General features: G+C 36.8%; 1 protein-coding gene across 6 annotated transcripts in view; it reads left to right on the top strand.

Moving 5' to 3' along the window:
* Positions 1 to 4,078: 4,078 nt before the first annotated feature.
* Positions 4,079 to 15,385, top strand: part of Esco1 (establishment of sister chromatid cohesion N-acetyltransferase 1) — a 49,743-nt gene continuing 38,436 nt past the window's right edge. For 4 of the 6 annotated variants that reach the window (XR_001236273.1, XR_001236265.1, XM_013520246.1 and 1 more), the window contains exons 1-4: positions 4,079 to 4,171; positions 4,401 to 6,516; positions 11,990 to 12,104; positions 13,333 to 13,399. Coding sequence is in view for 3 of the 6 variants with exons in the window: in XM_013520246.1 (XP_013375700.1) it covers positions 4,987 to 6,516; positions 11,990 to 12,104; positions 13,333 to 13,399 (1,712 nt within the window). In the remaining 3 variants the exon portion in view is untranslated. The remainder of the gene's footprint in view (positions 4,172 to 4,400; positions 6,517 to 11,989; positions 12,105 to 13,332; positions 13,400 to 15,385) is intronic. The other 2 variants (XR_001236282.1, XM_013520204.1) reach the window with 1 other exon arrangement.

The following is a 15,385-nucleotide window of genomic DNA, read 5'->3' as shown; positions in this document are numbered from 1 at the left end:
TGAACTACACAGAGAGACCCTGTCTCAAAAAAAAAAAAAAGTTTCATAATTTTACTTGTAGTTCTGTGATCAGTCTCACAATATTTTTGGGTAAGGGTTCATGGTCTTTTTTTTTTGGACTGGACGTCCTGTAAGTCTATTTTAATTTGCCAAAAAGACTTTCCTACTGACTTGCCATGGCACCTTTGCTGAGAAGTTAATTGATCATGAATGTGTATCTACTTCTGCTGATCTTCTTGGCAGGTCTCACTTTTTTGGCAGGTGCTCCGGCTGGCCTTGAGCTCTCTGTGTAGCTCAGGCTGGCCTTGAAATCATGGCAGTCCTCCTGCCCCAGCCTCTTGAGAGCTGGATCTCTGTGTTCTTTTGTTAGTATTATACTGTTTTGATTACTGTATCTTTATAGTACATCTTGAAATTGGATAGTGCCAATATTTCAACTTTATGCTTTAAGAAATGGTTTGGCTCTCATGTATGGTCTGCATTTCTATGTAAATTTAAATCAGGCTGTCACTTTCTGCATAAAAAGCCTGCGGAAGCCAGGTGTGGTGATGAACTGCATGCCAGTAATCCCAGCTCTGGGGAGGCCAAGGGAGGTCATGGTGAGTTTGAGGCCAGCTTGGGCTACATAGGGAGACCCTTTCTCAAAAAATGAAAAAAATAACATTTAAAAAGCTGTGAGAATTTTGCCAGGAATTGAGTTGAACCTTAGCTCTACTTGGACATAATTGTTACTCTGTATAAATGAGTTTATTTTATAGACAGTGGTATAATAATGTTGTTTGTGGAGAGGGTATTCAGTCTTTATTGATAGAGTATTGCAGTGAATTTAGTTACTTTTGTCTGTGCTTTTGTTTGGGTGTATTTGTAATAAAAGTCCTGGAAATTAAATTGTTTGAAATTTGGCATTATTAATTTTGATAGATTTTTCTAAATTGTCCTGCATAAAGATTGAATCACCTGCAATAATGTGAGAGTATCTGATATAAACCTTTGCTAAGACTGTGTTGTTAAATTTCTTGATTTTTGGCCAGTTCAGTAGGTAAAAATGATATTTTATTTTGGTTCTAATTTACATTTTCTGTTGTTGTCCTACTAACCATTTTTTCCCCTATCACAATATTACAGGGATTCACTTTTGCTATTTCTTGCCAGTATTTCCACCCCTGCCCCCAGTTTTGTCCTACAAAATTGGCTTCTGAATTTTGTCACAAGGCTTCAAAAAGCCTTTTCCATTTTGAAAGTAAATACTAACATTCTCCCACACTTGACTTTTGATGTCTTACATTTTTTTGGCTTTTTTTTTTCTTTTTTTTTTTTTTTGGTACCAGGAATTGAGCTCAGGACCTTGTGCTTGCCAGGCAGGCATTGTGCCACTGAGCTGTATACCCAGCCCCGGTGGTTATTTTTGAGATAGGTGTTCACTGTGCCGTTCAGACTGGCCTTGAATTTGCACGGATCGTCTACCTCGGCCTCTTTAGTGCTAGGATTATAGGTGTGCACCATGCCAGGCCTGATGTCTTGATTTTTTTGTTTGTTTATTTTTTGAGACAGGCTCTCACTTTGTAGTTTAGGCTGGCCTTTAACTGTCTCAGCCTCCTGAGTGCTGAGATTACAGGCCTGAGCCACTATCCTTAGCTCGGATGTCTTGATTTTTTTTTTTTTTTTTTCTGTATCAGGAGTCAAACTCACAACCTCATGCTTGCCAGGCGGGCGCAGGGTCGGGGAGCTGTATCCCTGACCCTTGATGTCTTGATTTTTAGTGGTTAAATTTTTATCTGTACATTTTCTTGTTTATACATCAGAATAGGTTATCCAGTTGTCCTAACAGCAGTTGTTGACTAATCTCTTCTTCTTTAATTCAGAATTAATGAAGTGAATGTTGTTTTATAGATACTAAATCCCTTTGTGCATTAAGGCCTATTTTTGGAATCTCTGTTCTGTTCTATTAATCTGTCAATTGATGTGTTGGAATTAAATTAATTACTGCAATTAAGTCTCAATATCAGCAGGGAGAAATCACAATTACTCTTTTAAGTTGATTGTGTATGTGTGTCTGTGCATGTGTGTTAGTATAAGTGGCATGAGATAGTTTCTTGTATATTTCAAGATATATTTCAGCTCATTGTATAATTAGAGCTTTATGTGTTCAATTTAATGCAAAACTTATGTTACTCCATACAACATGATACAGTACTTCTGTTGGTTTGTACACTCTAGCAAAGTTGATGATACTAAGATAAATTTGAAAGTACTTCTAGACCTTCCACTTTAGGCTCATTCCTTTCATTAGCTTGAGTAAAGTCAAGAATGGTTAGTAGCTGTCTTATCAGTAACAATTCTGTGTGTGGTACTGGGGATTGAATTCGGGACCTTTCTACTGAGCTACATCCCCAGCCTGATTTGAGAAGTATACTGGAGAAGACAGTTATATAGGCGTGGGCTACTGAAATTTCTATTACTGGGATTTTGCATCCACTTTTTTTTTTGAATCGGGGTCTCGTTATGCAGTTCAGACTGGCCTTAAACTCACTTCGTAGCCCAGGCTGGCCTCGAACTCGAACTTGTAGCAGTCCTTCTGCCTCAGCCTCCCTAGTGCTGGGATTACAGGCGTGTGCCACCCCTCCCAGCTTGCATCTACTATGTAGATCCAAAGATCTATATAGTGACTGATTCTGAACATACAAAGCCTGAGGTAGATAACAGAAAGTTTGTACAACAAAAGTTACATTATTTAGCAGCTAGAATATTTATATCAACTTTTATATTGACATTCTTTGTTGTTGTTTTTTCTTATTTTGGCACCAGGAGTCAAGTTCAGGGCCTCTTTGTTTGCCAGGCAGGTGCTGCACCGCTGAGCTACATCCCTGGCTTGTTGACTTTTTTTATATTGACATTTTTATCCTGTAGGCAGACCTATAGATAAACTTTTTTTTTTTTTAATCCAAGGGATACTTTAATGTACCCTAAAATAACAATTGACAATAATTAAGACAGACTGAAGGTCATATTTTGGAAAAACTAGTAGGACTAGGAGCTTAGGTTTTTTTATGATTGTTTTCTTTGTTGCTTTGGTTTCTATGCTTTGGTTGTTGAACACCTAAAAGGTTAGTGTATGGAAGTTTTGAAAAGTACCTCCCATGCTTTTAATTTTTATCATCTACTCTGTTCTTTATCCTTCAAGTTAATGGTTTTGTCTTAGTCAATAATTTATTTTAATCCCTCTTGCCTTTTTTTTGGGGGGGTGATATTAGAAATTGAACCCTTGCTCTTTTAATTTTTTTAATTTGAGATGGGGTCTTGCTGAATTACTCAGGCTGGCCTTGAAGTTGCAATCCTCCTGCCTTCATCTTCTGGGTTTTTTTGTTTTTTGTTTTTTGTTTTTTCTGGTACTGGGAATCGAACTCACAACCTCGTGCTTGCCAGGCAAGTGCTGTGCCTCTGAGCTAAATCCCCAGCCCCATGCCTTAGTCTTCTGAGTAGCTGAGATTAAAGTGTGTACCATTGTGCCTAGCTCTTGTTTGGTTATCTTTCAAGTGGGTTTTGTATGGGAATAGAGGTAGATCTTTGCACTTAAACATGCTTTCTTTTGCTGTGTTGTTGTTTTTCTACATGTATACGCAGTTTTTTCTTAAATAGATTTTAATTAGTTCATTTTATGCTTATATTATGAATTTTTTGTATTTAAATTTTTTCTTCCATAAAATGGATGCATATACTACTTTGTTGGATGAATGTACCATAGCTTGCTTCATATAGAAACACTAAAATTAAGTGCCACGTATAAAGTAAGCGCTTGGCCGGGTTTGGTGGTACACTGTAATCCCAGCACTAGGGAGGCCAAGGCAGGAGGATCAATGCAAGTTCAAGGCCAGCCTGGGCTACACAGGGAGTTCAAGGCCAGACTGAACTACATAGTGAGACCCTGTCTCAAAAAAAAAATGAGCTCTGAAAATAATAATGGTAAGATAAGGCAGAATTATGGCATGTTACATTGGGTTGATGAGCAGTTAATGTATTAGTTACCCCTTTTTTGTTTTTTTTAAACATTTAAAAATACTTTTTCTTTTAGGTGCTGTTTATGTGTTAAAAGCAGGTTATAAGGAATGGTTTTATCAAATTTTCATGAGTTATGGTGGCTGAAACATCAATTCTGTCTTGTGGGAAAAGAATTGTAAGTAAATGTCAAGGAATAGACTATTTTCAACTATTCTGTGTTTGTATGACAAGTTATTGATTGTTCATAAGAATGTATTTGTGATACTTCATTCTGTTAGTTTAAGTGTACAGATTAAATATTTCAAAAGGAACTAGATTTTATTTAAATCAAGTTCTGTGATAGTATTAGCACTGCCCTATTTTATGGGTTGTACAGAATTTTAATTTTTATTTTTAATTTTCAGAAATGGCAGCACAAAAGGAAATCTGTATCAATAGAGTATTTTATTAAACAAAGGAAATTAAACAAGAACTGCAAACAAACAGACTCAACAAACAAGGAAGGAAGCGTGTTAGCCATAAGATATGTTTCAGATGAGTCAAAACCCAGTAATTGTAGACTTCAGAAGAAGAAAGTTTTTAACAATTTTGTCAGAATAGTCAGGTCAGTGATAAATGACTCTTGGAGCAATAGGGCGAGGCTTGAAACTAACATTAATTGAAAGTTAACAAAATAGATCGAATGTGAATTAAGTTTCTTTTCATAAAAATGCTTCTAAAAATATCAAATTAGAATTAAATTTTCTTCAAATTTCTGTTGCCTTGCTAACAAAAGCAACTGTCTTTCAGCATTTGTGCTAGCTTTTTTCATGCTCTAGTTATGACAGACAGAAACCTTACTTGAAGTTAACTAGTACTTGTTGAAAATGTATGTCATTATCAGTTAATTTTTAAGGCCTGTTCCTCAGTACTAGATATTGAGCATTTGCACACTAGGACACACAGGTCCTCTGAAAAACTAGTCAGAAAAGGAAGACATTATCAGGAGTGATGTCCATTCAGGAGAAAACAAAAGAAAATTCCTCTAAAGTTATTAAAGAAAGTGAAGATAAGACTTCAGAAATAGAAATTCAGGGTTCTCAGAACAGTCCACTTAAAAAATCAGATTCAAAGGAAGATGTGAAGTCATTGGTTGAATCTTACAGCGAAAGTAAAATAAATCAGCCTGAATTGGGAACACGCATGAGTACAAGGTCATCAAAGACATCTTCCAATGGTAAAGAAGCTACTAAATCTATTTGTAAAAATATGGTAACTGTGAAAGGACATTCACAACAAGAATCAGCAAAAAGAAAGTTATGTCAGAAAAAATTAGATGAAACTGCTAAAGCAAATGAACAGCTTAACCGGAGATCACGAAGACTGCAGCAGTTAACAGCATGTTCAACAAGGTCTTTGCGCAGTAGAGGCATCCAGGGTCCAGTTCAGGCTGTTAAACAGGGTTTGCCACCAGCAAGAAAAGAGCTTTACAACAGTATTCAGAGTAAGTCAAATAAAAGTAAAACAGATAAAAAACACGTGAAAAGAAAAATCCTGGAGATAAAGTCTGATTCTAAAGAGGATGAAAATTCAGTTATTAATGAAGTTATACATTCTCCAAAAGCAAAAAAAAGCAAAGTGGAGCATCACACAGCTAACAGTTGTGATTCTCAGTGCATGCAAGGACCTGAAAAATGTCTTCAGAAGACTTCTAGGAAAGAAACAAAACTTGTGCCTGTAAATTCTGAGTTAAAAACATCAAAAGTGGCTACTTCAGTGGTTTCTAAAAAGAATGTGTTGAAGCCAGCTCATACACAAGTGAAAACTAGCACAAAATCCCCTAAAAGTTCACCGCCTTTAGTGCCTGAACAAAGTGTAGAGGAGTTGGAGCAAGCAGGAAAGAGCAAACGAGGTAGTATTCTTCAGCTCTGTGAAGAAATTGCTGGTGAAATTGAGTCGGATACTGTAGAGGTAAAAAAAGAATCTACCCAAATAGAAAGTGTAAAGGAGGAGATACCTACAGAAAAGAAATTGGAAGAGCCTGGTGTTGAAAGACAAGTACTCCATCAGAAGGACGTGGGTCAGGATGTGCAGTGCAGTCGCTTCTTCCCCAGTAGGAAAACAAAGCCTGTGAAGTGCATGCTAAATGGAATAAACAGCTCAGCTAAGAAGAACTCCAACTGGACTAAAATCAAACTCTCAAAATTTAACTCTGCACAGCAAAATAAGTTGGACTCTCAAGTTCACCCTAAGTTGGGCTTATTACGAACTGGTTTTTCACCATCAGTTTTAGAAACCCATCATCCAGTTACTCACACGTTTTTAGAGACAAAACAGCATGACAAAAATGTAATTTGTGAACAGGAAAAAATGAAAGAAATTAAATCTGAAGAAGTTAAAATTAATGATGTTGCAGTTGAAATTACCAAAGCCACAAACAAGGCACCTGAGAATTGTCATTTGGATAATTTGGTGAAACCTTCTCCTAACGCACCATTGGATAATCAGATGAAACCTCCTTTTGAACCAACATCAGCTAAGGTAATCAATTTTCATCATGCGCAGTCAAGGAGCCTGCATACTTTTAAGTGTTCTGGTTTAAGAATTAAGACATAAAATTATTAACCAATTCTTATACTTGTAGAACTTAATGACTCCTTTAGGTGTTTCACCTCTATGTGGATATTTCTTACATTTCTTCATTTTCACTCTTTAAAAAATTTTTATGTTTTTGAGATAGGGTTTCACTGTGCAGTTGAGAGTGGCCTTGAACTCACTTAGTAGCCTAGGCTGACCTTGAACTCGTGTCACCCTCCTGAGTGCTGGCGTTACAGGTGTGCCCTACCATGTCAGACGTTTTTAAATTTAACACACTGGTATGTTTCATTTTTCTATGATTATAACCACTGAACATATATTTCTTAGTGATTGAGAACTTTAAATTAGTCCCATTTTTGATCAGAATGTTAAATTCATTCCAACTGGACAAAGCAGGCTTTTTTTTTTGAAACAGGGTCTCGCTATGCAGTTCAGGCTGGCCTTGAGCTCACTTTGTAGCCCGGGCTGGTCTCGAACTTGCAACAGTCCTCCTGCCTCAGCCTCCCAAGTGCTGGGATTACAGGCATGCGCCACCACACCCAATGGAAAGCCACCTTTTTTCTTCCACCTAATCAAATTTTTTTTTTTTGTAGGGGAAGGGTTACCGGAAATCAAACTCAGGACCTCACACTTGCTGGGCAGGGACTGTGCCACTGAGCTAAATCCCTTCACCTAACGTAATCAAATTGAAATGGATGCCTTCTGGTTTGATTTGAGTGGCCATTTTGAATAGGTGGTAAATGAAATGTCTGACGGTTACAAATAATTCAGTCTTTTGTCGAAGGATAAAATTGTAGTGGTCTAGAGTTTTTTAAATTGATAAAGCTACAATTTTAGATCTGGAAGAAATGTTAATGATCATCTTGAGAAAGTAACTTTATAAAAGTAGCTGTGTCCCTTTTTTCTTTTTTTTTTTTTTTTTTTGGTTTTTCTCCGGTACCAGGAACTGAACTCACGACCTTGCGCTTGCCAGGCAGGCGCTTTGCCGCTGAGCTAAATCCCCAGCCCTAATGTGTCCCTTTTTTCTGAAGTAAATAATTGTGTGGAGTACTGGTGCATAAAACCAACAAACAGAAATTTCATATGCATGAAACCCGGGAGCTCTATAATGCAGATGGGAAAAACTTCTTTTGTATTAATTATTTATTTTTTTCTCCCCAGTACAGTACTGGGGATTGAATCTAGGTCCTCATACATGCTAGGTAAGAGCTCTATCATTGAGACACATTTCCTGACCTTATTTACTCAATTTGATTATTTATTTTGCAGTACTGGGGATTGAACCTAGGGCCTCACGTTTTGCCATATCCCTAGTTACCTCTATCCCGCAAGGCTTCACTAAATTCCCAGACTGGCTGTGAATTTGTGATCCTTCTGCCTCAGCCTCCCAAGTAGGTGGGATTACAGTTGTGTGCAACTGTACTTGGCTGATTATTTAATTTTGTAATGAGAAAACTGAGAGCAGAATGTGATTTAGGTCATACGTTTGGTGGCACAAATAGGGTTAGAATATAAGTATCCTAATTCTCAGACCAGCATTCTTTGTATAACAGTAGAAAATCATTTCAGCAAAAAAAGTCATGAATAGAGAAAAAAGTCATCTGAAGTTTTGAGAATGATTTATAGTTTTCTTTGAGACATGTAGCCTAGGAGCAAATTTGAGTGAGTTTTGAGTATGGATTTATGCCACATGCCATGAAACTAGATGAGTGTCTGTTCTTCTAGACTGAAAATCAAAGTGAACTTAGAGTATAGATGCCGTATAGTACTCTTAGGTGTTATTTTTTACACAAGTAAGAATGAAAGCATTGATTGAGAGATGGCTGTTGGGAAACATTTTATCATACGGTAGAAATTAGAAGTGGTAGATAATGAGTAGCAGTATGACTAACGAGTTGGAGGTCTGGGAATAGATGTAGCTCAGTGGTAGCTTGCTTGGCATGCACTGTGCTCTGTGCTCGATCCCCAGCACCAGAGAGGGGAGAGAAAAAAGAGAAAAAGTTGTGGTCTTTCGCACAAATGGGGTAGCTTCTTATGTAACGTTGTCTTCTGACTCCTTGCTGCATAAATGCCTTTCAAAATTCTAAAGGTGTAGGTGGTTCATGGAGAAAGGTAAGAAATCTAATCCATTACTTTAAATTAGTTCTTTGGACTAAAACCATACCCAGAATAGAGATGTTTACTTAGACCACAGTACTCTGACTTTTTTTTTTGAGACATGTAGCCCAGTATGGCCTTGAACTCGTGATGATCCTTCTACTTCAGCCTCCAGTGCTGGGTGTGTTACGGAGGGCAACTCGGACCTTTTATGTCATTGCTTTTATTGAACAGTGCTTTGGGTTTATATGGTTTTTCATTATATGAAACAATCCTAGAAATATGTTCCTGTGTTAATAAAAATCTCGTGTTTTGGGGTTGGGATATAACTTAAGGGTAGAGTGTTGATCTAGGCTGCTCATGGTCCTAGTTTCCACCTCCAGTACCACTAAAACAACAACAACAAACCCCCCATGTTTTGAAGTTCTTCAGTATCCATTTAGGATGGAGGAGAGCTTTATCTTACTCTTGTATGTGTACCACCCAGATTTGACAGAAGTGAAAATGCTATGAGTTACTTAAGATCTTTTTTAAAATGAAGAGTATTAAAGGTACAGTATAAAGCTGTGCCTTCCTGTTTGTTCCATTCCCTTGCCTCCAGAGTTAAATGTGCTCCTGAAGTTCCTCTGAAGGACTTTTAAGTTTATTTCCATTTTTTCTCACCAGTATCAACAGTGTGCTCACTATTACAGATTGATCAGGAAATGTGGTTACCGTATCAGTGCAGAACATGCTTGATTGCCTGCTACGGCCAAGACACTGCTGCAGAAGAGGATATTTATATTTCTTGCCTTTAAGGAATTTACACTGTAGTAGTTAACAGATTTCACTCTCTAAACTCCAGGGAGTGAGATAGCATGGTTTAATCATCATAGTGGCTTTTGTTTGATGAATACTGCCTCTTTTGTAGGCAGAGGAGATCTTCATATAATCCTCAATTTCAGTCTACATTTTAAGGTCAGTTATTACCCACATATTATAGGTGAGGAAAGTGAGGCTTAGTGACATTTTTAAGTGATAAAGCCACAAATTAAAGTGAGATTGGCTGGCTTCTGAGCTCAGTCAGCTTTATGCTTGGGGAGATTGGAAAGTGCAAACAAATAAAAAACACACACCCTTACAACATTGGAAACTGTTTTTTGCGGCCGTTGATTTTTTTTTTTCCCTCACTGATTGTATATCTGTATCAGCAGTACTGAGAAGTGATGGACAGTAAGGTTAAGCATGTAATGACTTCCTGAATTCTTGGGCTGAATTTTAATTATTTAGACATTATGGATTTTGAAGCTCAATTATTATTTTTTTATTTTAAAGAGAATAAAAATAAAAATGATTAAAATTTCAAAACAAGTTGATACAAAATCAACATTGGTTGTTGTATTGCATATATTACCTTCAAAGTAGTTGTTCAGATTACCACATATAAGCATGCAAAATTGGTCAAAAAAATTAAGCATTAACTGTTGCTTTCAATAAACTTAACAGAAATTAGTAGCACAATTACCTTAGTTATCTTGTACGTATATATATATATATTTTTTTTTTTTTTTTTTTAACCTTTCTTTTCTCCTTTCCCTCATCCCAGTTGTTCTTCCCTTTTGTGAAACTCAGTTATTTTGTGATAGGCTTTGTAAATCAATAACTTTCTGTGAATGGAGATTACAGCCATTATTAACACGTCATTGTTTTTATTTATCTTTTTTGTGAGACGAGCCTCACTGTGTAGCCTAGGCTGACCTCAAACTCTTGGTAGTCTTTCTGCCTCAGCCTCCCTAATGCTGGAATTACAAATATGCACCATCACGCCTGGCACTTGTTTTTAATTTTTCCTGCTTTGTTTTTAATGTGTATTTTAAAAAAAAAATATTTAAAAGTAATGTTACATGTTCATTGTAACAACTACAATACAGACACACACGGAATTGTTTCCCTTTTTCTCATTTCCATTTCCATGAGATGGCTAGTGTTGATAGAATTTGGAGTATATTTTATGTTACTAATTAGTTACTAACTAGTGCTTTGGCAATGTTCTAAATTAGAGACTCTTGGGAATAGAAAGATAAACATGATGCTCTTAAGGGATATTTATAATGTGGGGTGTGGTGGTGCACGCCTGTGATCTCACCACCCGGGGCTGAGGCAGGTGGGTCTCCGTGAGTTTGAGGTCAGCCTCGGCCACATAGTGAGACCCTATCTCCACGAAAATGTTATGGATGAGTCAAACAAATAACTGATTCCAAATATGCACGTGATACGGATATGAAAGTAGGTAAAGGGAGAGTTAGGGAAAATTGGAGTATGTGCTGTGGAAGAGGGGTTCCTGCCTCCCCAAGTATTAGAGATTGAAACCTGTACCTTTGCACTGAGCTACATACCCAGGCCCTTCTCCCTGTCCAGTACTGAAGAGTAAATTTGGGGCCTTCACACTGAGCTGCGTTGCTCCCTCCCTTTTTTGAGAGGGTCTCCCTAAGTCACTGAGTTGCCCGGGCTGGGCTAGAACTTGTAATCCTCTTGTCTCAGCCTCTCGGAGAGCTGGAATTATGGGAGTGTGCCACCATACCCAGATGGAAGAGGTTAATTTTTTGAGTAATGAGTTGAATTTTTATAGGTAGAAAGGTATTCTAGAGCAGCAGTATCTTTGTAGAAATATGTGAGTCACTTGGATAATTTTAAATTATCCTGTAGGCACATTAATGGAGCAAAAATAAACAGGTAAAATGAATTTTAACGTATTTTACTTTGTCATATAAAACCACAGTAAATTCCCAACTTAGGAACATTTGAGTTGTAAACTTTCACAGGTGTACTCTTAAGATTCACAGTTGTACTGCACTTCATTGGATTACAAATGAATCAACTATGTTCTTGGAATGGAACTAAGTAGGGGACTTACTGTACTGTCATTTCTGCATTAACCAATTAATACTGTCATTTCAACATATAATCAGTTTTTTAAAATATTAGGCATTCTTTGTAAAGATCTCAAAATCTGGCTTGTGATTTGTGCTTAAAACACATTTCAGATCATACATACCAAATGCTCACTTGTCAGATGAGACTGTACCATATTAGGAGAGTCTAGACATGAAACTCAGAAAAGGAGTAGAGCCAGTAACTGGAATTTAACTGTAGGGTCAATAAATTTAGCATGAAGTTGCTGAGAGGAAGGGTAGCTTGTTCCAAATCATGGAGAAATTTTTAGGCATGTCTGCGTGTTACACCATGTATGAAGTATTATTTCTTTAGTTTGCTGAAATTTACTGAAAGTATGTTGGGATAAGCCTCAGTGATATAAAAGTCTCAAATTGTATTTGTTCAGAATTTCAGCTTACCTTTGGAATCCAAGCTTGCAAACAGTCCAGTAGAAAACACCACAGCTGTTTCAACTCTGCTCCTTCAAACAAAAATTGATACAGGAGAAAGTAAATTTCCAGGTAATACTTTGACAATATTATTTGGATTTCACAGTGTTTGGTGACATTTTGTTACTATTACAGAAAACTCATACCAAGTAGACCTGTTGAATCCTTCTTAACCATTGCTACATTTTTCACAGCTGTGATGACTACGGTTCTGGTCAGTTCAGATGGACTGCCTCTGTTGACTGATCTCAGTGCAGTTGCACTACCTTTGTACAGGAGCACTCTACTACTATGTCATGCCCCGAGCCCTTTGTTACAATTTGGAGTCCCACTAATCCCCCAGGTTGGCCTTAAGTTTGTGATCCTCCCATCTCAGCCTCCCAAGTAGTGGGATACCTGGCTGTGCTACCTTGCCTGTCAAAAGTTCTTCAGTTTCATAGCTCTTGCTTTGTTTGTTTGCTACTTAACTCTCCAGAGAAGTGATCCTCAATGAACTGACTGCATTGGTGTTGGTAGCAATTTATCTTTCAAACTTTACTATTTGTGCTGTCCTATTTCAGCTTTTTGTCTTTTACCTTCAGTCACTAATTTTCCCATCACCGAATCTGTCTTTAAGGATTTCAGTAAATGGTGCAGTTTTCCCACCTATACCATGCAAAAGCTTTACTTTCGTAACCCAGTGAAAAAAATATTTACAGTGTATTGCTAGAGTTGTGAGACGGGGATGTTCAGTTATAGGAGATGAAGCTCCAGAGGGGAGAAAAGAGAAATCTCTCAATTCCTATAATTTCTCTCTGCCCGCAAAGGAAAGGGATACCTTGAGCAGGGTATGGGGTCAGGTAATAGCTGCTGGTACCTGTCATTGTAACTTTTTCTCTTAGTGGGAAAAGTGATTACTATAAATGAGAAATGCATGAAGTCATTGGAAATAGAGTAGATTTATTACTGAATTTAATTATATGTCTGGAGACCTTAATTTTTTTAAACTCGGAAATGTTTTCATTTCTTCCGTTTAGTTTATATAATTATGCAGGCATCGAAACAGTTTTCTTTATGGTTTAAAGCTAAAATTGATGAAATTAGAAGTAAACTATTAAGCCACCACTAGATCTTTTTGCAGCTCTGAGGTGTGCTTTCTGTCTCATCAGAGTAATTTCAAGATGGGTGTTCTAATCTTATCAAGTGTTTTCATTAAAAATAAAGAAAAATCTTCAATGCACTAAGTGCTTTATGTGTAATGATTTTGACATTTAGATAGGGAGCTATTAAAAAGCTTAATAAGTAACCCTTCTTGATTAAGTTACAGGTGCAGCTCCCAAACCGCACAGTATACTCAATAACCAAACATCTAAGGACAGTGATAACAGGTAAGATATTAATTTATGTTAGCTGTAAATTTGATAACTTAAATACTTTATCCTTAAAAGTTGAGATGGTTTTTCCCTAAAATATTATGCAATTAACCATCAATTTATTTACCACCCCCCCACCCATGTCTTTTTTTCTTTCTGACAGGTTCTTATGTAGTAGTCTAGGTTGGCCTTGAACTTGGGGGGGATCTTCCTGCCTCAGTCTCCCTAATGCTGGGATTACAGGTGTGTACCACCATGCCTGGCTCAAATTTTCTTCATTATATTTTTTCTATGCCTACACTTTTTGAACAAATTTTATTTTCAGTGCTGGGGATAGAACCCAAGCCTAGGGCATCTAGTCAGGTGCTCCATCATTGAACTATGACTTTAGCCCCCTACACCTGTCACTTGTGTGTTTTAGTCAGCGTCTCACTATGTAGTGCAAGCTGGCCTTCAATTCTCAGTTCTCTGACCTCAGCCCTTTGAATACTGAGATTACGTGTGTGCACTATCAAGGTCAGTGCCCCTAACATATTTCTAATAGATTTTTATGTTTTATTATTTTTTATTTTGGGGGGTACCAGGAATTGAACTCGGGACCTTGTGCTTGCCAGGCAGGCGCTGTGCCACTGAGCTGTATTACTGGCCCCTCTAATAGATTTTTAAAGTTAATATATTATGAGCCTCTTTTCTGTTTCCCTACCTCATTTATTTAATTTTTTTTTTTTTTTTTTTTTTTTTTTTTTTTTTTTTTTTTTTTTTTTTGTCTTTTGGAGTCAGGGTCTCACTATGCAGTTCAGGCTGGCCTTGAGCTCACTTTGTAGCCCAGGCTGGCCTCGAACTCGCAACGATCCTCAGCCTCAGCCTCCTGAGTACTGGGATTATTCCATTTCTTAAGTTATTCCATTTCACATTTTGGTTCTTCTTTACACTTTCAGTTTCTTTCTTTCTTTCTTTTCTTTCTTTTCTTTTCTTCCTTTTCTTTTCTTTCTTTTCTTTTTTTTTCTTTCTTTTCTTTTCTGCCTCAGCCTCCTGAGTACTGGGATTACAGGCGTGCGCCACCACGCCTGGCTACCTCATTTATTTAAATTCTGCATTTGGTTTCATTCTGTGAGTTTTCCATTATTTATTTATTTATTTATTTATTTATTTATTTATTTATTTATGTACTTTATGGGCATTTTGACTTTTTATTTCATTTATATTAAGAAAATAATGTTCTAGGGGCCTGGGGATTTAGCTCAGCGACAAAAGCGCCTGCCTGGCAAGCGCAAGGTCATGAGTTCGGTTCCCGGTACTGAAGAAAAACCAAAAAAAAAAAAAGAAAATAATGTTCTACAATAAACATGTATGTATGTGCCCACCTATGTGACTGTAACTCTAGGATTGCCTAATTTCCATTCAGAGTAGTAGTTCTGGTTTACATTCCCATAAGCAGTTTTTAAAACTTAATACTCCTTTTCTTAATACTTAATACTCTTTTCTTAATACTCCTAGAAGTACTGAGGTTTTTTTTTAAATTTTATAGAAAAAATTAAACAAGATTTGATAACAAAATAATAGAATAACAATAGTTAATGAATTGCATATTGTTGTCTTCAAAGTAGTTACTCTGAGTACAAGATATGGGCGTAAAAAATTCTCCAAACAGTATTAGCACAAATCATTCTTTTCAATGAACTAAGAGAAACTAGGAGTATAACTAACTTGTGTTTTTTCCCCCTTTCCTCTTTCTTCTAGCCTACTTCCTTTTTCCTTTTGTACAATTTCTTCCCATTTTACAATATCTGTTCCACATTTTGGTTCTTCTTTACACTTTCAGTTTCTTTCTTTCCCTTTTTTTCCTTTCCCTTCTTTTCCTTTTCTTTCTTTTCTTTCTTTCTTTCTTTCTTTCTTTCTTTCTTTCTTTCTTTTCTTTCTTTCTTTCTTTTTCTTTCTTTCTTTTCTTTCTTTTCTTTCTTTCTTTCTTTCTTTCTTTTTTTCTTTTCTTTTCTTTCTTTC

The sequence above is a fragment of the Chinchilla lanigera genome, unplaced genomic scaffold, assembly GCF_000276665.1.
Source record: "Chinchilla lanigera isolate Chin_1 unplaced genomic scaffold, ChiLan1.0 scaffold00001, whole genome shotgun sequence".
NCBI classification, from domain to species: Eukaryota; Metazoa; Chordata; class Mammalia; order Rodentia; family Chinchillidae; genus Chinchilla; species Chinchilla lanigera.
This window is presented reverse-complemented; position numbering and strand designations above follow the sequence as displayed.